The following is a 23,329-nucleotide window of genomic DNA, read 5'->3' as shown; positions in this document are numbered from 1 at the left end:
TTCAACGAAATCACAAATTAATATTATTATTCGTGAATGAAACAGAACTTTTTTAAATACATTTTATCTACTATATCATAAATATTAAATAATATTATTATTATACGTTTAAAATAGTTCGAAACTCTCATACTCTATAATAGTCAAATGAATTATTATAGACTATAGTTACCTTAGTAATGAGTATTGACTATATGATAGACGATAGTACCTATACCTATATTACACTGTAACCTATAAATTATTATGTACTGCATATTTTAGTTTCATTTAATATAACTATAAAATTACCTCGCTAGGAACTCAAACTTTAAATTAAAATGATTCTGATACATAAAAAACTGATAAATTAGCTATACTACTATGATGTTTCATTATTTTGGACAATTTGATAAGACGGCGTTTTGAATAGGCTATCTTGGCACTTGATGAAGGTGGATTCATTATTTTATTATGCTTCGGAATAGTATATTACGTTTAATATTGTTTTCGTATAATTTTATTTACATTTTTCAATATCATAAGTCATAATTGTAGTGATATATACTACTTCTGTAACATAAAAACGTTATAATAAAATTGGAATTTATGAACAATTAGAGTCTAAGCTTCAGCTATTCCAAATTAGTATATCAAGCTCCGATTATGTTATTAATTTAGAGCTCATAAGTCGATGGTCTTAAACAATTCAAAAATTACCTAAAAAACCAAAAAATAATGGTTCAAAACCATTTAAAAAATTGTTTTTAAATTTATAAAATACAAATTATAAAACTTACAAATTACTTAAAATTATTGCATAGTGCTATTAAAGCATATTTTTGATGTTATCAAAATTAAATGAACAACAATTATGTGATGATAAATATTTATACTTAGGAAATTTATCTCCACATCCTTCTTAATGATTGGAGCAAATTTTAAATGGGCCAAATCTTCAACACTGAAATAATCAGAAAAACACTCACTTGAAGGTAAGCTTCTTTAAATTAGTGAAAAATGAATAAAAAATTACTAAAAATGTGGAAAAATTAATTTAAAATGTTGAAATATAACTTATACGGTTAAAAAATGAGGAAATTCAAAGAAAAATTCAAAATAGTTCGGGCACTGTTATCGCTGATGTTCATCCCATGCATGACTCCATGAACCGATCGTATCGTTCCCTCCCTTGACCTAGTATACTGTCGCTGGTAAAAGTACGTCCGCATTGCTGTTAGTCTACGACTGACTAGTGTGCCTCCATGCGATGTGTATGACAAAACTACGGTCACATTTTGTGTGACTTCGTCGTTTTCTTTTTGAAGCATCTCAGTTCATTGTTATTTAACGTTAGCCATATTGTCGTATTTCAACGGTTTCAGTACGTAGCGCCCGTTAAGTGCCTCCATGTATATTACCATTATTCTGTAACATCAAACCTAACCGTATATTATTCTATAAGTATATCGTATAATAAAATATATGTCATTTTTATGCTACTATTTTGATTCATCTGAACTAGATCGCACTTTTGCCACTGATTTGTACGAAATAATTGTACAACTACCATACACTAGATGACATACACTCAAAACGTAAATACATTCATATCGAGGTTCACCAGTGACATTTTATGATGATGCATATATAATATAAATTTTGGGAAACTGTGTAATGGTAGAAGATATACCTAGAAGAATTATATGGTTTTGAAACACCATATAAAATATTTTAAACAATCGTGGTAAGTGTAAATAGTTTTATAATTAAATTATAGTCGGATAATAACGTCTAGGATAGCTATTAGCTATATAGGATATCTTCAATTCATTTAATTTTGACGAAAAATCAATTTGTTATTTTGTTGTCTTCAAACAGTATATATTATTTTCTTATTGTTTTCTTTCAATTTTCCAGAACCACTTAGTAGGGTTAACTTTGTACGGAAAATTACCCATCTAATAAAATAAACCTTTTTTTCACTCTTTCTAGAATTCTGATTGGTTAATAAAACTTACATCTACTAAGAAATTAAAAAAAATGCTATTATCGAACGTTTCGAAACCGTAATTTCTTATATTTACTTAATGTGTAAGTTCTTATACAATTATAAGATGAGGTTTAACATAAAATGTAAAAAGTATAATAATAATAATTTTATAATTGCTAAAACGAGCATTGTCATGATTCAGCATAAAAATTATCAAAACTTATTAGTTATTACTTATCATTTTAAAAGTGTTAACAAAATATATCATATGTAACATAACCGACAAATTAATAAACCTTTACTATATATCTATATATATAAAAATGGAGACGGTTCTTGCGGATGAAAAAATTGAGAAAGTTATCGGGTTGGAGAAATATGATGAGGGTGTGATGAAATTAAAGTGGCGCCATCTGCCCAGTAAAAAATAAAATAAATAATATTAATATTTTTTGGTATATAGTCATTTTTTATAGAAATTATGGGTATAATAATAATAATAAATATTAATACATGCTTATTTATTATATGGTTGCTATTACTTATACAATTTAATATGAATAAATAAGACATTAGCAATTTATTGTTATATACCAATTTTAAAGATTGCCTCACCTTTACAAAGCTAAAAAGGAGAGAAAATACTACGATAGAATATAATATTTTAGTCCTGTATTATAGTATATGACTGTGTTAAAAAACTTTAATAGAGATCAATATAAAGTAAATTTTTTTTTAGTATTAGTATTTTTATTATTATTGTTGATCCTAAGCATCAGCAACTATGGCGAGAGTCATTTTTTTTAGAGAGGGTTAAAGATGGTTGATAAATACGTGTGTAGGTATGTGATCCGAGAATTTGTCACTAAAAATCCGGGTGGTCACATATTCGTGAGCTGACGGCACTGAACAATACTCAATCGCGTCTCGCATTAATAACTGTGGCCAGTGTCGGGTTACTCATTAGGCTAAGTAAATACCCACCAAGAAGCCTTGCTCGTTACAGGGGCCCCGAGAAAAAAGAAAATTTTTTTTTTTACTGTTAATCAGAAAATATTATAAAACATATTTTTTTGAGTCTTGTCGAATTGTAAAATTAAAACTACTTTGTAATATTTATTAATTATTATATATTATCAGCCATCAACAAACTTTATGTCATGCATTACAAGCTTTCATTGACCACTGTAAATATTCAAAGTTCAAATTTTTTAAACTATGAATTAAAAATTATTATAAGTTAAATTTTTTTTAATAGTTGCTATAAGGATTTTTTTTAAATCGTTAAAAAAATAAAGATATTAATTAATTTTTTTTGTTAGACGCCAGGAATCACTAGGTATTACAAAAATAAAATGTTTTTATAGGTAGGTTTATTTCTTGTAAAATGATGAATGTAGTGTTGAAGAAAAAGATAAATTTAAAAACTAGAGACAATTTTACAACAAGTCCTAAAAGAGATTTTTAGAATGGTTTTACCAATTTAATAGTGCCAGTTACACGTAGGTCAATTCTTCTTCTTTTTTCTAATTATATATCAGCAATGAATATATGTTATATTTATGAATAAATTATATTCATTAGCAACGTATAAATAATAAGTTATCTTAATACTATACAATATATTAATCTTCTATATAATCCAAAATTATATTGTAAGCGAACACTTGACTTACACATGTTGATGCATCGATGAATTCTCAGACCAGCGGTGGGATTTTTAATGATATTCGTTTTCGTATACCTAGCTACTAGCTATGCAGTTATAGTTTTTTTTCGTAACTTTTTTATTTGATATGATTTACCTGATATACTCATATTTAATACTTAGACTTTGTGTAACTCTGCGTTTATTTCAAAGTCGACATTATTATATTCCATTGGTATGCACAAAACAAATGTCATTACGTATCAATGAAATAAAACAAAGCAGCCTGTAACAGTACATCGTCATACACATAAAACGGTCCTTTTCAGGACCACCAATCACAGCTTAGCATAACTACACGACCCGGTAGAATAACTTTGCTATATGTATTATAATGTTTAATGTATAATGTGTTTTATGTATCATATCTGTAATAGTCGAGCTGTCATAGTTGTATACTAATAGCTAATAAAAAAAAAAAAATAAAAAAAAAAAACTTTGCGCCCTCATTACAGAGCACCAAAGTTATTTTACACTCTGAACAACAAGGGCTACAAAGGGGAAACCGAGACGCGTCGAACAATACCATCCCCATACCTATAGCCCCAGAAGTGTTGCAGACAACACTACTTCCCGTACAAAACGTAAACACAACAGCAACGGCGGCAACACAAGCGTTTACTAGTCGGTACGGGACCTAGTATAATATATTCCTGACATTTACACCGCACCGATAATCAGTCTTCTTTCAACAAACCTCCAACAACATAAATACTTGAAGGAACGAAGACTATAGAAGATTTGACGATCCACACTTCCCACGAAGCCAACAACCAGCAGAATCGAAAGAAGCAGCTCGCGGCGTTGTGCACGGGGAATCAGCCGCATACACGTCATCCCGACTACGAGCACCGGCCGCACGAAGCACCCTAGGCCATCAAGCAATCACCGCGCTCCGTCGGACAATCAAGACGCTGGTTTCCACAGCCGCCGCCAACTCCATCATCCCGAGACTGACACGATACCCCTCGTCCCCCCACGGCCACTTAATCAAGTTGTGTCGAAACCCGGGTCTAGTATACCGCAGTGGCCGCTTCCTAGCGAGTCACGCCCCGCGGTATAATATACTGATGACCTCGTCCACACGGCGGATGTAAACGTCCGTTTCCCCGATACATTCCACATTTTGTAACTAGGGCCTGGCAACTGCCGGCCGTGCCGAGCTCTCGCCGCCACGGACCGTCTTCGTAGACCGACCGTCGCACCCGTGATCCTCGCTGCACCTAAATTGTATAATATTCCTATATTATGAAAATACAGAACAATACACCATATCGAAAACTCAGGTGTTATTATTTCGGACGCCGGTCCGTTGTGATCGTGCCGTCTCAAGCCTTATTCAAATTCAATTTTAGGATGTACTAAAATATTACCTTGATTCAGTGTTTAATTTGAGTGCACAGGATTTAACCAAACAATTACTAAAATTAATTTATCGGAATGTTTCTGTTGTAATGGAAACGTTAAAGCATAGTTACGTGTGATGAAACACAAAACAACAACAACAACAAAAAACCTATGAACTGTATTTCTACATACTCGGAAAAAGGTCTCATCTCAAAAAAATTTTCAAATTTATACTGGATGTTTGCAAAATGACCATCACGTACACGGACCAGGTCGCCACGTGTCGTGGTCTGGGATGTTTTTGGAAATTACTTTTTCGGTAATTTCGTTTGGTATTATCTATATATTACGACAAAGTTAGTGAACTTCAATAGTGTCATAATATTTTTACCTTAATTTTGTACATTACAGTTTACCTGAAACAATATTACTGTTAGTAAACATAATATTATTCAATAATTCAACTATAATATATATATATTATATTTATTTACATATTATACATTTTACCAACTGCAGTATACAAAGTAATTACATTTCAGTTGGAAAGGTAGCATCTACAAGCTTCTATGGCCTAATCTGATATTGTTCACAATATGTTATTTTTTGTTGAGTCTAACATATAGAATTGTATTAACACAATCACAAAGAGAGTAAGAGACAGCCGTATATTTATTGTCATAATATCAATAATTCAGCCTCCATTTCTAAATCTTGTTTTAGTCTTTTTGAAAAAATATCGTTGCACTGTCAAATGTACACCGATCTGATACCCGTGTCATTTGTGTTAGGGTTTTACGTTGCAGTTGTCGTTGGCCGATGGTGGAATCAGTACCTAAGTATACCTTGGCCAGATTCACTAGCTTTGTACGTCAGCACGTTAATTATCGGTCAAGTATGTATCTACTTAATTAGCTTACATTTAGTAGTCTGTATTATAATATTGCATATATCCATAATAAAATAATTATAATTTAGTGCTGTAGCTGGTAATTAATAAAATACATTTAATATAATTTTAAAATAAAAATTTAAGATAATAAATGATACAAACCCAAAAAGGTTATTTTCTGCCTTCTAAGATGTATAGAAATATATCTAAAATATGATGGTGATTAAATATTTAAATTGGACAAACTAAAAATAATTACAACATTAATTGTCAATTGTCATACATATCCTCAAGATACATTATTGAATGATTGCTACATTACGGTTATTTGTATATTATAGTAATAAAAACATAAATCAAATAATTACAAACTTGTCATACCATTGTGTTTATATTTAATTTAAAGTAAATACATTATAAATATTAAAATTCAATACACATATTTTTCTTCTAATCAAACTTTAGTCATAAAAAACATGTTTAAAAATATATAAAATATACAACTACTATACAGAATTCAATTCATAGTACCTATTTTATTTATTATTATTATTATTAATCTAGAACCCAGCAACTATGGTCCTTAACTTTACTAAGTATAATAGAGGTTACAATTAATAAAATAATATGATTAATACAGTAGGTTTAAACATGTCTATATGTGGTAAAGATTTGCCACTAAGTACCTGGGTGGTCACTGGTCACTCATCTAGAAACTTGTGGCACTGGCTGGTCCTGACAGAGCACGTTTGTGATCTGAAATAGATGCCAAATCACACCAATATTACCTGTTTATTATTAAAACGTTGAACAGAAATTTTTAAGATTACAATTATAGTATTTAGGGGACCGAAGTGGCACAGTGGTCAGTGGTCACGCAGTTGACTAAGACTCACACAGTCATCGGTTCGATTCATAGCAAAGTGCAAAATTAATTTGTGTGGTTTTACGCGATTACCAAATCCCCACGGTGTCGTCCGATTGCGTCATCTGGTTTCCAACTGGGAGTGAAGACCACACATGTCTCCTCTTGAAGAAAGGGGGTAGTTTCATGCATATTGCATATAGTTATATATACATAGATAAATAGATCACAATACTAACCCAATTGTGATAAGCGTTGACGAAGACATAGAGGTCGTTTCAATGAAAAAATACAAAAAAAAAAACTATAGTATTTATAGACCAATACAAAATTAGATATCAGTTCCGTGGTATTAACATTTATAAGAAAATATTATATACAATACTTCCAAAAATAAAAGCATGATACTACCTTATTAAAATCCAAAATTTGTATATTAAGCAGAACTGATATTAATTATTTATTTTTAAAAGTAAAATAGTGTACAAATAGAACCATTAAGTAATTACTGCAAATGACACATTTCAAAAATTCCAATTACTTGTGTAACATTTGACGTCGTTAAATAATGAAACTATATTATATGTATAAATGAGGTTAAACTCCCGCAATCCACTGGTGATGACAACACATAATGAACCACAATAAATACACCGTAATAAATATATGATGTAGAATACTATAATATGATAAATAATTTTATTAACAATTATTATTTAATTTAAAGATATAGTAGTATTGTACAAAATAACACAATTATCATCTTTGAAATTCATAAATAAATATTTCTAAACGGGTACCTACAGGGCTTCAAAAAACTATCTAATCTATACTTATACGTCTAACTATTTGTTATGACACGTTTCACAAATCACAATAGCATAGATTTTTATATTTCATATAATTAAAGAAAAATATTTGTCTTCTTCAATATTATTATTATAAATTATTTTTTTAAGTAGTATAGTAGTATTTTATGTATTAATAGTTTATACACAATAAACAAAATTATATAAAAATGTAAAAGGCCTTTATGTTTTAAAAGTATAATATGTTATAAAAATATCTCTGTCATATTCATTTTTTGTAAATAAAATGAAATATAATATTATACAAAAAACTTTATATATTTTCAATCATGTTATACAAAATAATTATTACAAATAAAAAAAAAATGTTAACTGTCCATTATAAAAATATCATCTATAATAATTATGTATGACGTATAATATAAATGTATGATAAATATATTACACCTATTATTATTAGTATGTATTATGTTATATAATGATATAATATAATACTACATTTTATTTTAATATTACGCCTAACGCTATTTGAGGAAAATACTAATGTAATTATAGAACGAACGATCTCGACTAATAAGAAGGACAATAATGCGATATGCCAACCTGTGCATACTTATGACGCTGACAATGATATGTCCAGCAGTAAAAAAGAGATTTCCGACAATGGATCATTTGGTAGAGTCGGGGTTCTTAATGCCAGACGAAAAAATACTACTCGATTCAATGAACAGAAAAACTAGTCACCCCAACTATTGGATGCCACTAGTGTGGGCTGCTACAATTGTAACACAAGCCAAAAAGGAAGGATGTATCACGAATGAATTTTCAATAAAAACATTGGTTGATGAGATAAACAAGATCAGATCGAATTGCGGTAGCTTGCTAAGCTATGATTGGATTAGTGTGCCGCTAGTTTACACACAAGTAATGATAATATAATATTAGAATATTATATTTATATTTTATACCTATACTCATGGTACAAATAATGTGGGGGGCTAGAGGGTCTTAGACCATAAAACTCTTTCAAGTCCATCCAAATCTAGTCCTAAAATTTAAGTGAAAAAAAAAATATCATCTGATATCTGATAGATGATAATATAAACACAGAAGATAAGAATTGTTGTTTTGTATTAGAAAGTGGCAATTTGACTATATCTTATGGCTTATGTAAAACTTTCTCAGAGATACCTATGTGTCATTTTCAGTCACTTCAATAGCCTAATATTGCTGTAAAAAAATTGCAAATTATGTAATTTATAAAAATAATAATTTGTTTATCGATAACTATATTTGAGAGGTGGGGCGTGTGAGAATTGAATTCCACGTTTTTTTAATCAATTTTATTGGTGACCTAATTTGAGATAATGACTCAATTCGCATTTGAAATGAACGTCCGACGATTCTCTAACATTGGGCATGGTTATGGCCTCATAGCAGAATTATTGACAAGAGATGGCAATAAAAATAAGGTGTATTTTTTACTATTTAACTCAATCAATTAAACTCTTAATATTACATTGCATAATATAAGAATATAACTATTAACTACAATTATTTTTTTTCGAATTCAGTATCTATTATAACTTACTGTTAATAGTACCATCTATTCAGTAGGTTTTATTTAGTTTAAACGTTAAACTAAAATATGTTATTTATATTACATTATAAGAAATGAATTACAAATTACAACGATTTAATACCACTTATCTTATCTTTAATCCCAATAAATTTTTACATTTACTATATGTATATATTATAATAGACTACAATTGTTCAATGTTCGATATTTGTATTTCTTTAAATTTCCTCTGATTTTTAATATAAAATGAAATATTATTATGCCACGTGTAGCCATTTGAAAAAAAAAACTATTAAACAGTTAAGTGTTCTAGATTCAGAGCGAAACAATAAATGTATTGATTTTACAGTGATGTGTTTATTTTGTATAATATATTGTATACAGAAATAAATTATAATAGAAAAAATTCTTCAATTTTAATCTTAAATATCATTTCTAATTAAAGAAGAGAATCTAGTAGGTACTTTTTGGTGATTCAAATTAAGAACTACTTTCCAAATCAATTGGTTAATTGTTTTTTTTTTTCTATAAGCGTATAACAGTTATAATAGTATCATACAGTAGTAATAATTGCTACTGTATAAGAACGCATTTAAAGATAATAACCAAAGGTCTAATAAATAAAAATAAATTGTCAATGATATTATTAATAATAGTTCTATAAAAAATAAAAAATAAATATGGATTTTAAGTTTCTATATTAAATTCATTATATTCAAGTATGCCTAAATAAATTATAATTTGCCTAGAAAAGATTTACATCGCATGAAATTAAATAGAAATCAAGCAGGTTTAAATCACGATATTATTGTGTATATATGTATATTTTTTTTTATTTATTGAATAGCTTTTTAATACCTATATAATAGTAAATAACATTAAGGTAACTATATAAAAGATAACTATCGTAGACCGTGGTTACTCTCTGTAGCTATAGACCAACCAATAGACAATTATTTTATACAAATTACCTGTATAAATAATGAATAAATCTAAAAAAAACTAGGTCAGAAATAAAAGTGCAATAGAAAAATATTTTAAATTAAATATGATGCATAATGGATAAGGAAGTGGAGATTTTCCTTCAGATTTTTAATTTATTTAGCTTTTATTTTTTATCAATCATTATTGGTGATGCAGCTATGCTGTATAAATTCTCGTATTAGATTGCATTTCAGAGATGAAAAGCGTCACTATGGCAACACTTTTGTCTTTTGACGGTTGTATTAATTATATTTTCAGTTGAAAAGAGACGACAGGGTAATTAAATAAATATGTTGTTAGCAGCAAGGGAGGTCGTTTAGTCGAATTTAAAGAATCAGAATTTTATATATAAGTATATAACTAATAACTTAAAACTTTATACCAGCATTCGGTAAATAGGTACTTTATGCAACGCGTAGATAAAATTTTGAAAACAACGAGCTATGTTTTACATATATACTACTATAAAACTACAAAATGAAGCACGTACAACATAAAGCAGTATATTTTGTATGTAAAAGAACATTAAAATAAATTTTACATAAAAATTGAAATACGATTTTTTTTTATGCCATAAATAAATGTTAGGTATAATATAGTGCGGTAGATAAATTTCTCTGATTGCAATCAATTGACTCATAAAAATTCTCTATATAAAATTGCTACACACAATAGTCTAATTTATATTTTATGTGTTATGTATTTATCCACACTGTATAATAACACTGATCCACGTGTGTTATTTATTTTTCTTGCTAATATTAACAGCCCGATACATTAGAGTCCCATATAGAATATCATTGTTTACCTCTGGGAACTTAAAACTTAACATATAATTTTATATCGCAAGGTATAGACTATATTTGGATAGGTACATAAGAGATTGGATTTGAATAGAAGATTTTAATTTTATAATGTAATTATTTCACTACGAAAACGATGAAATGTTTAATTTTTACCTAATTATTATTAATTTTTATTATAGGTATAACCATAGATATAGATACAGTCGGTATACCATAAAATTAAAATTGGTATAATATTAAAATATATTTTAGTATACTTAGGTTATTCAAAACTCAACCTTATCTGATGTTATATTTATACTTTTTGGTATATAATGCTTACGTTTTAATCTTATATAACATAATTATATATTGTAATTTTATCAATATTCTGAAATAATATTAATGATGAAAAATAAACATAAAGAATGTTTGAGAGGGGAGGAAGGGTTAGCCAGTTAGCCTTTTCAAATCTTAAAATTGTATAGCGAGTATAATTATTTTATAGCTTGTAATATTGGAATGATTTGTTGCTAATTTAAAATGGGATTCTAGTTATTCATTTAGTCTATAGTTGGAATCATTCCATTTTATCTTTGTCTTGATCCGTCTCATTCCGGGAACCTTTTTGATTTTATAAAACGTGTTCAATAAAAATTCAATTCATTTTTGTTATTTGTTGTGATAAAAATCGTATGTTTAATTAACTATGAAAGAATCTCAATAATGATTAGGTAATAAGATAATTACTTAATAACATAATTCATTATCAATGCAGGTTACTTCATAGTAATAATAATAATATATAATAATTAGAAAAATTGAATTGGTTATAAAAATTTATTTGCACTTTTGAAATGTGAGCTTTATTTAAAAAAAATTGCATTCATTTAAATATCTACTAATATAGTAGGTAGGTATAATACCTTCATCATATTTGTAGCGAATATTTTAAACATTTTTATCAACTGAAAACATTTCAATTATAATTCAATAATTTGCGATTTTGTGTGGATCTCTCACCTCCGCGTATTTTTTATTAGTTACGTTTCATACCTCTATTTCAAATAAATAAATAAATGTCCCTGATGTCGGTATGACTTACTCATTTTACAGGTAACGACATTAGCAGTGTATATTTATTTTGTTGCTTCGTTAATGGGAAATCAGTATCTTGATCCACGTAAAGGGTATCCGACGCATCCAATTGATTTGGTCGTCCCGATATTCACGTTTTTGCAAGTACATAAATAAATTTTATTGGTATGCATTTCAGAAATATTATATACGTATAAACATTATTTTTTTAGTTTTTCTTCTACATGGGCTGGTTAATGGTAGCAGAAACTTTGGTGAACCCGTTTGGCGAAGACGACGACGATTTCGATGTGAACTGGCTTATCGATAGAAACTTACAGGTGAACAAAATGTACAATTATAGGCTTAAATCACCTAAGAATTTCTAGAGAAAACAAAACTGTGAGAGAATATTTAATGATATCTCTATTACAAAAATAATATAAATTAATGATTTAAATCAATACTGTACCTATAGGGCTGTGGATTATTATGAAAATGCATTCTTTTTATGTTAATGTAAAACATTACTATTTTTACTCAAAGTTTGGTGTAGGTACAAATCAAGTCAATTTAGAATCTATTTTTTCATTTTATGAATTTCTTTAATTTTAGTTATTTTTTATAGTCTTTATTAATCAGTTTTTCGTTCTTTATTACTTTTTTATATTTTCTACAAATCCCTTTTATTAAAAATCTTTTATAAACATTTTATAATTTTTTTAAATCTAAAATAGTATTTAAACTTATAAATTATTTAAAATATATTGTATAACTGTGACACTTTATCTAACTAAAAATTATTTTATTTTGAAACTTAATCTGTCTTAACATATCTTAAATAAATACCTAAGTAAATACCTACATCTACTGTTTTCGAACGAATCTAAAACGCTAAAGAAGTTGAAATTTAAAATAAAAATTGTATAACTAATAAAAGTAGATAGGTACATAACATAAAATGATAATTTATTTTATTGGATTCATCAAAATAATAAATAATAGTTTATTTTTAAAAATTAAAAATGTTACCATAATATTATTATTGTATTAGTTGTATCTTAATATTTTTATATAAAGTATAATATTCAAAAATGACAGTTTAAAATCTTTATAAATGTCATTTATGCAATATCAATTAAAAAGTTTAAATAGTAGAACTCTTTAACATTATTTTTCATCGTACTCTAAAAGTTTTAGACTAAAACAATTTGCAAGAAAAACAATTTATTAGATCAGAATAAGGATTAAAGTTCAATCATACAACTACTATCAGTTCAATGACTCCACATTTCTAAGATATAAGTTCTTTATAATAATTAATAAGTTATTATTTAAACAGGAACAAAAAAATAGAAAATAAGCTTTCTACTTTTAAATAAATTCTAAGTATTGTTCATTAAATATTAATTACTATTGTACTATTGTTTTTATATAAATTATCACCTAGATATTTTTTCCTTGTTTTCCAAGTTTATTAATTTTACGAACTTAGTAATACTCTATATTTTATACAGTCATTAATTATTTATTAGGATTAATGTGCCAGTTTGTTCGATTATATACTTGAATACTTCCCTAGACAAATAAAATAATAAATTCACTTTGCTATAATATCTATCTATTTCATAATACATGCTATATGTTTTAGCCGATATAGGCTATACATCTATGATCTATTTAGGTCATTTTTGTTCATTTATAAAATCAGTAACTTTAGTGAATTGTAAAACGTATTTTCACTCGCATTTAGGTATCATATATAATTGTAGATGAAATGCATCAAGAATATCCAGAAATGGTGAAAGATCAATATTGGAACGAAATATTTCCATCAGAATTGCCATACACAGAGGAAACTAAACACTTTCAGATAACTCCGTTTTTAGGATCAGCTCAGGCCATTGAAGCACGAACAGAGTACAATGACAAAAATAATACAGCAGCAGTTACCCGTTATGATGAAAAAATGGTAAATCGTATAAAAATATCAATTTATAATAATATTATGAAGTAGGTACATGTAAATTATTATAAAGATATTATAGTCAGGTATTGTATTATATTACTTTATATTTGATATATTTACGTGGTTTAATTCTATTGGATTACAGTTTAAGAACTTAACATTGATAAATGTATAAGTCCAAGTCTTTCACAAAGAGTCGTTCACTTATAGCAAATACTTGTCCAATGAATGGTGCAAGTATTGATATGGTCACAACTAAAAAAGAACTGGGCCTTATTTTCTGCTCAGACCTTAGTTTTCATACTCATATAGGGTCAGTATGCTGTAGAGTGTAGAGCATTCGAGACTCTAGGTTTTGTTATTCGAACGTCGAAGATTTTTAAGCTTACCTCCTCGCTGAAAACGTTGTAGGTATTATTCCCTGATACGTTCCTTACTGGATTATATGCATCCGTTCTGTAGGATCCATATACGACAACTGTTTCCTCACGTCATATAGAGCAAGTCCAGAGGCACTTCATATCGTCTGCCACCAACATTTTAAAAATAGAGCACATGTACTATAAGCATGATTAGCTTCTTGTTTCTAATGAGCTTGGACTCTTTTCCTTGGTTGATAGACGTATGACAGGGAATCTAGTATTTTTGGATAAATTAATTAATGGTCATATTGATGCTCCTTCTTTATCTATCCCAAGTGGCCAAGTTAACTTTAGAACTTTTCCTTGTTTTTTTTAGGTCTTTGTAATTCCTTTTCGTCAAACTAACTGCTATGATAAGAATAAACCAAGTGATCGAATGATGCGTTTGGCTAATGAGTTAACCTATCCCACTTTATTTAATCTTTAATTTATTAAATTATATTTATTATGTTTTTTGTTGATTATTATTATGTCTCCGAAATGTCGTATTCTTTTAGTTTTATTTACTTTCTGTTGTCATTTTTTGTGTTCTGTAATTTTATATAAAATGTAATTGCACATTTTTGCTCGTAATATAATATAATATTATATTACATTATATTAAAATATAGATTACTATGCATCAAGCTAAAAATAAACCAAAAATATCGACTGAAGTTTCCAAAGACGTGGTAACTTCATTAGCAAAGGAATATCCTAAAAATGTTTACATACATGAAGATCATTTCAATAACTTTTCAGGTGAGTACCTACTATACCTAATGATTTCAAAGTTTTAATAATTAAAACGACAAACTTTTTATTTTAAGTGAAAATCGACATTAAAATAATCACAACGCGCTTGGTTGGAATTCTGTAGTAATTACGTACGAGATCTTTGGACGTAAGTCTTATCATATGAGTATATGACGTAGGTACCAGCTATAACGTGTCTGGTGTCGTTATAACTCTTCTTTGAATATTTTTTTATGTGTTTATCTGTGTTATAATTTTGGAAAATTATTTCAATGAATAAATTTCATATACCTAGATTTTACCCATAATTATTATTGTAACGTAGGTACGAATGATTTATACTCCAAAAAAGGGCAAAAATCGTAATAACTTGTGCTTTGATACATTTATATTAAGTAATCTTAAGTTACCACCTATTGCATATTATTGGATATTAAGACGTATAACATATAAATTCAGTTCGTATAGGTAACATATAAATTCAGTTCAGCGTTGATCAGCAACACGGTCGCTCGATGTGCCATTGCCCGCTCCGTTATCGTGACATCAGTTAATTATTATATAGCTATAGGTAATCTATTTACGGTCTCCACTCTGTTATTCGCCGTGTTTTCATTATTAATATGGTTTGTTAGCGACCAAATTCGTCCTCAATTTTGCACACCAAAATAAAAATCGACCATCAGTAGTCCACCCCAGTGTAGAAACTGTCAGAACTACGGTCACACACCAAACTATTGCCATTATTTTTCGCGTTATATCAAGTGTGAGGGTGACCACTCCACAGAAACTTTCACTAAGGATAAAGACAGTCCAACCAAATGCACCATTTTCATGGGCAATCGTACCACCAACTACCGGTGATGCCCATCATTTAAATCATTTCTCCAACGCAGCAAAACGTCTCACTCAAAACCGTAAAATCCGAATACTGTACTCTCGTCTCAACATCTTAAAACTCCTCCTCCACACCTTCCCAAAGTTTTTTTCGCCTCCATCGCCAACTCCAATACTACATATCCATTACTTAATAGCTACACTAGCGATAAGTCGTTGGCTAAATTTATTTCTGTACTTTCCTCATTAATTAATCCTCTAATCACGCTCCTTACAATCGTTCAAAAACAAACAACTTATTCCATAGTCCAATCTTTTAATCTTTATTAACTCACTAACTAAAATTACAATAATTTTAATTATCTAATACGTTATCTGTAACTGTATGTTTTAATGGATTTTTAATCCATTATTATTTTATCTAATACTACTTTATATTATATATATAATATATATTACCATCTAAATCACAATGTTTCACGATTATTGATTTGTAATGTATATCTTAATTATCTTTGTTATATTTTGATAATAATTGTTGATCTACCAAAATTACACTAAAAGCTAATAAAATACAGGTACATTTATATATATATATATAAATGTACCTATATAATATATAAATTATGTTGTGAAATATCGTATATAAATCGTTTTGCCACATTGGTAAATTGCTCTATATATCATAATTCATAAGTATAATTTTAAAGCTCTGGGAACATAATATCTTCATAAATTGGCTTACCTAACATGATCTTTCGTCAGCCATTTAAAAGTATTTTCATTAAAATTTATTGTTTTTATACCAACTTTTTTAAATTGTAAAAACGCTTAGGTTTAACGTGTGAGTAACTATACTAGTATAGCTAATATTGAAATCAAATTTTTACATTCCCAATTCCTATAACCAAGTACAAAATATGTGACTACGTCATTCTTAAAACTTTATTTTATTTTAATTTCACATAATTTATCAGATAGAGAAGAAATCAATCAAGAACGTCATTCAAATTATTTTGGAGAATCGCTAATTTCATTGACTGATTACAGTCGTTCGCAACTATTACCGAGAACTTCAACTCAAATCCAATACATCTCGAGGTCCAAGCCATATTCAGCGGTTGGTTAAAACATATTATATTCTAATGAAAATGTATAAAAATATATTTAAATAACGCGAAAAATTATTATATTTATTGATTACAGAGTAGCTGTAGTGGTAGTGGTGATGAGAGTGATCAAGAGCATCAAATATAATTATTATAGAAACTATAGCACAGTGTCATTTATATCTCAATTTTATAAAAATTTAATTATTTAATATTTAACATCATAATGAATTCAGAAGAAAGTTTTCTGAGTTGTTTCGTTATAGGTACTATAAACAATAATTTGTCACAAACTTGAAACTGCGGTTTCAGTTTCTACTGAAATTAATTTCAAATTTAATTACCAAAAAGTAGGTAATTAGGTAGATATAACGCTTTTTGATAAAATATATAAAAACACTTTTGAACATACACTTTGTTATGTTTGCCAATACCATTCTCCTAATGTCCCGTCTACTTCTATTATAAGTCTATGGCTACATCGTGTGCTGTGTCGTGTCGATCAAATCGCATTTTGATTGGACGTTCTATTTTTGGTATCATGTAGCTAATAACCAAGCCGTGACCGCGAGTCTACGAAAATTGGCTATATAGCTTATAAGCCAATACGGTTAACGGTTGTATCTTTATAGTTACCACGCTCTCGCAATGCATGACACGGCACACGACGTAGCTTCGAATCCATGAATGGATCTTCGCGTAAAAGAATTTTTTTCCGATCCATACCTATATAAAACTGCCTGTATTTACCCATTTCTGCAATTGCCAATCATCAAAATATGATATATAATATCATATTACAATGAAAATAATTGCATTTACGGATCGGAAAAATTATTTTCTGTGAAGATAATGGATCTTGTATGAGTACAGCTTTACTATATACAAGTTTAAGGTTTGAACACGGTCATGATTCAACAATTCAAGGTTTCGTGTGCCTGTAGGTATAAATATTTCAATACTTCTTTACTATCTAATAAATAACTAAAGATGATAAGATAATATTTCAGAAATTGATCTTAATTTATTTTAGGTAGTCTATACTTGAGATCGATCAGTCCATATTTAAGGATTTCTGATTTTAATTCTGAATAATCAACTTTGAAAATTCCTGTATCTTAAAATATTCAAAATAAATTTGTAGAAGTTGGTGTGTGAAATTGAGAAATTGGGAAAAGTGGACTGATCAATCTCCACTAGACATAACAAAGAATTTATACTAGTTTTCAGGAGTATCATCGTATTTCAAGGTTGTTCAGAATTATAAATAGAGAATGGATTTAAATAATCCAAAAAACAAAACAAACATTTTTTTTTAGTTGCATTAAACAAACTGATCGCCACCAATACCAATTCTGTTCAAAAAACCTAAGTTCATGTTAGCCATCATAAAAAATATTAAAATATGAGTATATATAACTTAGACTCAAACTAGCCAGTTTTAAAAAGTAGGTACACTGCAATATAAAGACTGTTAAACTGTGTATGGAATTTTAGTTTAATGAATTGTACAACATTAAAATACTGTGAGCAAGGAATTCAGCACACTCGCAAAAATCAGAAATCATAATTAATAAACTAATATTTATTCCTGAATTCATGATGTATAAAAACTATAAATATCTTGTTGGTATGGACAGTATAAGAGTTTGAAATATACATAATTTGTGTCTGTATCACAGTTGTATTTAGTAGTCAGTATCTACTTATTGTTACAACAACTACTACAGATAATTTATTATACAATCTAAAAGTTGTAGGTAACATACTTGATACTTTTCATATAATATATTGTCTGAACCTGTATAAGCTACTCTATTCTTACAATTATTATAGCCAAAGGAACAAAAATATAATAATGAATCTTTAATTTTGTTAGTCTTCATAGTTTAAAATTAAAATATTCAATTTAAACATCAATAATTAATAGCCTTGAAAGTCAAATATTATTTACAATTACTTTTTAATTAGTATTATCATTTACACCTATGTAAACAATATGTTCTTTATCCTAACTAAATAATATTCTTATATACTAATATCAGAAAGTTAATATAAAAATAAAATGGTAATACATCAGTGATAGAAAATTACAACTACAAAGGTGATGAGTCATGTAAAATGTTATATAGCATTTTATATGTATAAAATGTTTAATCTAATTAATATTTTCAATATACATAGTACATACAACAACAAAAAACTAAATACATTATTAGAATAGGTCTAACTATTGATCTTATAATAAACAGAATAACCACTGATATAAATATTTAAAAACATCTCCCCAGCCATTATATATATATACTGTCCCATCTTCTTTATTATTTGAGATATACCCAGTATTACTAGTAATAAACCAGTTAACCCCGTTTTATACAGTGGTATTATATAGTACATCTGTATATCATAAAACCAATGATTTTACAATGTGGTATGCATATTCTTAAATAATATCAGACAAAAGTTTACACATAAACTTAATTAACACATAAATCAACTTATATTAAATGTTAAGAGGTCTAGGACTCTAGGAGGACTAGAATTTGTTGACATGCTGAGGTGCATCAGTCTCCAAGGGATTGCCTTTTAGTATAGCTAATATCATGCTAAAACAAACAAAGTAATTTATAAATTAATCCATTTAAATGTTATTGATTAAAAACACCCTGTTTAAAATTATAAAAGTACTTGATTATAAGAGTTCTAAAATATACCTAAATGATTATATTAAATTAATTAATGTTAAATCTACAATATATTGAATAATATAAGTAATTTTTTTTTTTATCAGAAACTTAGAAAAAAAAAATAGACAATGTTTATATTTATACCAGTTGTAGTAACATATCTGGTTTAATGACCTTAGATTAAAGGTACCAAAAACATCTTATATTGTATGTACTAATTTGTATTGACTATTATGATGTCTATAAGACTATAAACAACTATTAAGACGGTTATTTTTAGTTATTTAGTAAAAACTAAAAATCCTTCATATATAATGACTGTATAAAACAGATCCGAATACACACACTTTTAATCGAACCCAAACCGAACTAAACTCTTTAAATATTTATCGAACTCAAACCGAACATTAAAAAAGTCAAAATTGGATATTATTTTATTATTTTATTCAAATTTAATATTTAGTTTTTATTTCTCTGGTTCTCTGGTTGGAATATCAAACCGAATAATTAGGTATTTGGTTTGGTTTAATTATTTAGAATTTCTAGTTTGAAAATCAAACAGTTCGTAACATCTCAACATATTATAATATGTATAATAACTAATCAAGTTTTTAAATTTTATTTCATCATTTAGGTTATGACAATCAATTATTATGACTAATTTTTATTAGCCCCTTGAATTTCATTATAAATGGTTTATCCTCGATTTCAGAAGTTAATGTATTTTAAATGTGAATTAGGGTATACTTCATCCAAAATTGTTTTAATTATTTTTAATTGTACACACCTAACCACATAATAGTTATTAAAATTATCTATTTATTATTTGAAATGTAATATATTCTATTACACAATAATAATTAGAATAGTTATAATTGAATTTCTAGCCCTGACGATTTTAAATGTAGAAAGCCATATTAATCTAGGCATAAAGTTATATCTAATTTAAATCTTTTAATTATAATAATAATTTACTCAACATAAATTCCATTTTCACTGTATAAATAATAATTACTTACAAATATAAATAAAAGAAAAATGTAATGAGATACCATCCGGTAAATATTACAAAATTACGCATATGCTTTTTTAATTGGCCACGATGGTGAATTTCAGTTGGGTCAAATAATCCTGTATTTCCTCTAGGCACAGTGACAAACCTGTACAAATTATGAGGGAATAATAAATCTTTAAAAAAAATTGTCTAATATTTAATATGTATCAAATTCTTACTCATATATGACCCATGCAGCAGCTGGTATATTTACAAGGGCCATCCACCAATTGTAATCAGTCAAAAACCCAACAACTATTATTGTTTGTGCAACAATTTTTGGTCGCACCCACTAAAAACAAAAAGCGGGTAAGTTTTTTTTTTACATTTTAAATTAAATAACTAATATACTAGCATACTTACAAAATTCAGTCTGTTACAACATTCTTGCGCATTTAAATAATCACATTCAAGATCTGACAACGTTATAATCTAAATAAGATATTTGCTAAGAAAAACAATAAGTGATAGAATACAAACTATACAAATATAATAAAATTTACATGTATAATTACTTACAGAAATTAATAATAACATAAAATAATAGAAATATTTAAATTCATCATTTCAAAGTTCTTCTATCCTCTTTATGAACCATATATTTTTTTCTTCATACACCACATTCAAATATCAAATAAATTAAATACAAATATTTGAACAAATTGTGTAATTAAAAAAAATTAAATTTAATAAAAGTATTGAAGTACAATTTATTATTTTATTACAATGTTGTTTATATTGTTGAAGTTGGCAAACAACCATTTAACCATTGATGCTACCCATGCGTTTGTTGTCTCTATCCTACAAAAGTATGATATGGCAAATTTTTGTTCACTGGTTTCAATAGTTAGCTAATCCTAATAGTATTGATATTAGAGTGAGTTGATCTATTATAAAATTTTTTGATAAGAACATTATCTATGCTTAAACGTCAGCAATGTTTAGATATTTTAAATTTCAAGCAAAATAAGGGCATTTGGAATATCACAAATTATAAATTTTATTATTTTATCATATCTTGGTTGAAAATTAAACTATTGAATAAAAGCCTAAGCTTATGAACAGATAATATTCTTATCCAAGTGTAGTGTGGTCATTTCTCTCTAATATCAAAATTAACAGCACATTGTTAAAACTACTGAACAACAATTAACTATGCCGTACAAGTATAAAACAGAGACTATGGTGTAACCTAACCTAACCTATGAGTAGCATCCTTATAAAGTAAATATTTGCTTAGTGAGCTACATATATTGTAAATTAATTTTATTCAGTCTGTTCAGTTGTGAATTTGTATAGGTATTTAGATACCGATCACAATATATTTATAATTTTGTTTTTGAATTAATAAATATGTTTGGAACCTCCTTTTTGTACATTTTTAGGTACCAATTGGGACACAAACCTAAATCATTTTAATTAAAATTTCATCTAAGTTTCTTTAGTGGCTATTTTTAGAATATTCTATAAAGATTTCAACATCCATTATATATTTATTTTGTCTATATAAATATCCATGGTTGGTAACAGTTCACTTTAATCTAAATATTAAAGGCAAGTTTATTCATTATAAATTATAAGATCGTATGGATATATTATTGATGAGTTTTCTCGTGAGTTTTTGATTCTTCAAAAACTAAATAATTATTAAAAAATTAATAAATTTACAAGAACACAACAAATTCTGAAAATGAAGTATAAATAGTATATTATTTAAACATACCTACAGATATTTTAAGCAGAAAAATAATTTTCTTGATTACAGTCCTGAATGCCGGAATATTGACTGTGTATTTATGCACAGAAAATAAATAATTTGTAAATATACCTTAAGCAATAAAAATATAAAAATGGCAATACCTACGATAATTAAATAACTAAATGTACTTTCAAAATAGTTAAGAGTAAGTTTCATGCTAACAATACTATAAGTTTTTAACATATTTGTAGATATTAAATAACATTTAGGTAGCTACTTAAAAAATAAATACCTTATAATCAATAAGCATTAAACTAGTATACTGTAAGCCATCTAAGGCAGACACTTATCACAATAAGTTGGATGGTAAAAGGATACAGAGTAAACCATGAGGAATAACAATGCTCCTGTCATAAACATGGAAAATGCATAGATCAAAATTTCCCACATTTTATTATTAGTGCTTTCTTTCACGATGATTTTCTGGGTGCTTGCAATGAAATAACACAATAGGTGTATTAAATATATAGTAAACGAGATTCACAGCATATTAAAATGTACACGTTGACCACCCGATAGTTAGTAAAATACGGAACTCGAAGACTATAGTTTAATGAAACATACGAATATTTTCAAGCCTTCAAGACGCGTATGAAGAAAAAACTAGAAAAGTACAAAATAAATTATGTTCAAAAAATTAAATATGAAATATAACTCATGTAATTAAAAAAAAAACCGTGTGTTGATATTGTTGATAAACTAATATTTGTTGATAACAACCGCGTTATCATAT

At 27.5% G+C, this 23,329-nt stretch overlaps 2 protein-coding genes across 2 annotated transcripts; one reads left to right on the top strand and one right to left on the bottom strand.

Annotated features, from left to right (window-relative positions):
- Positions 1-5,275: 5,275 nt before the first annotated feature.
- On the top strand, positions 5,276-17,373 carry LOC149058220 (bestrophin-1-like). Its single transcript, XM_089220422.1, has 10 exons — positions 5,276-5,346; positions 5,570-5,680; positions 5,751-5,922; positions 8,149-8,517; positions 12,061-12,186; positions 12,255-12,362; positions 13,775-13,993; positions 15,024-15,153; positions 16,962-17,104; positions 17,191-17,373. Exons 1-10 carry the CDS (start codon positions 5,276-5,278, stop codon positions 17,239-17,241), a joined length of 1,500 nt encoding a protein of 499 aa, XP_089076548.1. The 3' UTR covers positions 17,242-17,373.
- Positions 17,374-18,663: 1,290 nt separating this feature from the next.
- cnir (cornichon-like protein) lies at positions 18,664-23,285 on the bottom strand. The gene is made up of 5 exons (XM_089220236.1): positions 22,915-23,285; positions 21,201-21,269; positions 21,017-21,129; positions 20,803-20,943; positions 18,664-19,702 (listed from the first exon to the last, which is right to left on the bottom strand). Exons 1-5 carry the CDS (start codon positions 22,984-22,986, stop codon positions 19,633-19,635), a joined length of 465 nt encoding a protein of 154 aa, XP_089076362.1. The 5' UTR covers positions 22,987-23,285; the 3' UTR covers positions 18,664-19,632.
- Positions 23,286-23,329: the final 44 nt, after the last annotated feature.

Source organism: Diuraphis noxia, unplaced genomic scaffold (genome assembly GCF_037042655.1).
Source record: "Diuraphis noxia isolate RWA-SAM2 unplaced genomic scaffold, SU_Dnox_SAM2 contig0002, whole genome shotgun sequence".
Lineage (NCBI taxonomy): Eukaryota > Metazoa > Arthropoda > Insecta > Hemiptera > Aphididae > Diuraphis > Diuraphis noxia.
Note: the sequence above shows the minus strand (reverse complement) of the source record. Positions and strands in the feature narration are given on the sequence as shown.

What these genes read in the sequence shown, in the direction of transcription:
- LOC149058220 (XM_089220422.1), top strand. Translation starts at nt 5,276, where the DNA reads ATGACCATCACGTACACGGACCAGGTCGCCACGTGTCGTGGTCTGGGA. An exon ending in CGATATTCACGTTTTTGCAA is followed by an intron (nt 12,187 to 12,254) that starts GTACATAAATAA and finishes TTATTTTTTTAG; the next exon opens with TTTTTCTTCTACATGGGCTG. An exon ending in TTATCGATAGAAACTTACAG is followed by an intron (nt 12,363 to 13,774) that starts GTGAACAAAATG and finishes ACTCGCATTTAG; the next exon opens with GTATCATATATAATTGTAGA.
- cnir (XM_089220236.1), bottom strand. Translation starts at nt 22,986, where the DNA reads ATGTGGGAAATTTTGATCTATGCATTTTCCATGTTTATGACAGGAGCA. An exon ending in TATTCCTCATGGTTTACTCT is followed by an intron (nt 21,270 to 22,914) that starts GTATCCTTTTAC and finishes TATCTTATTTAG; the next exon opens with ATTATAACGTTGTCAGATCT. An exon ending in GCTGCATGGGTCATATATGA is followed by an intron (nt 20,944 to 21,016) that starts GTAAGAATTTGA and finishes TAATTTGTACAG; the next exon opens with GTTTGTCACTGTGCCTAGAG.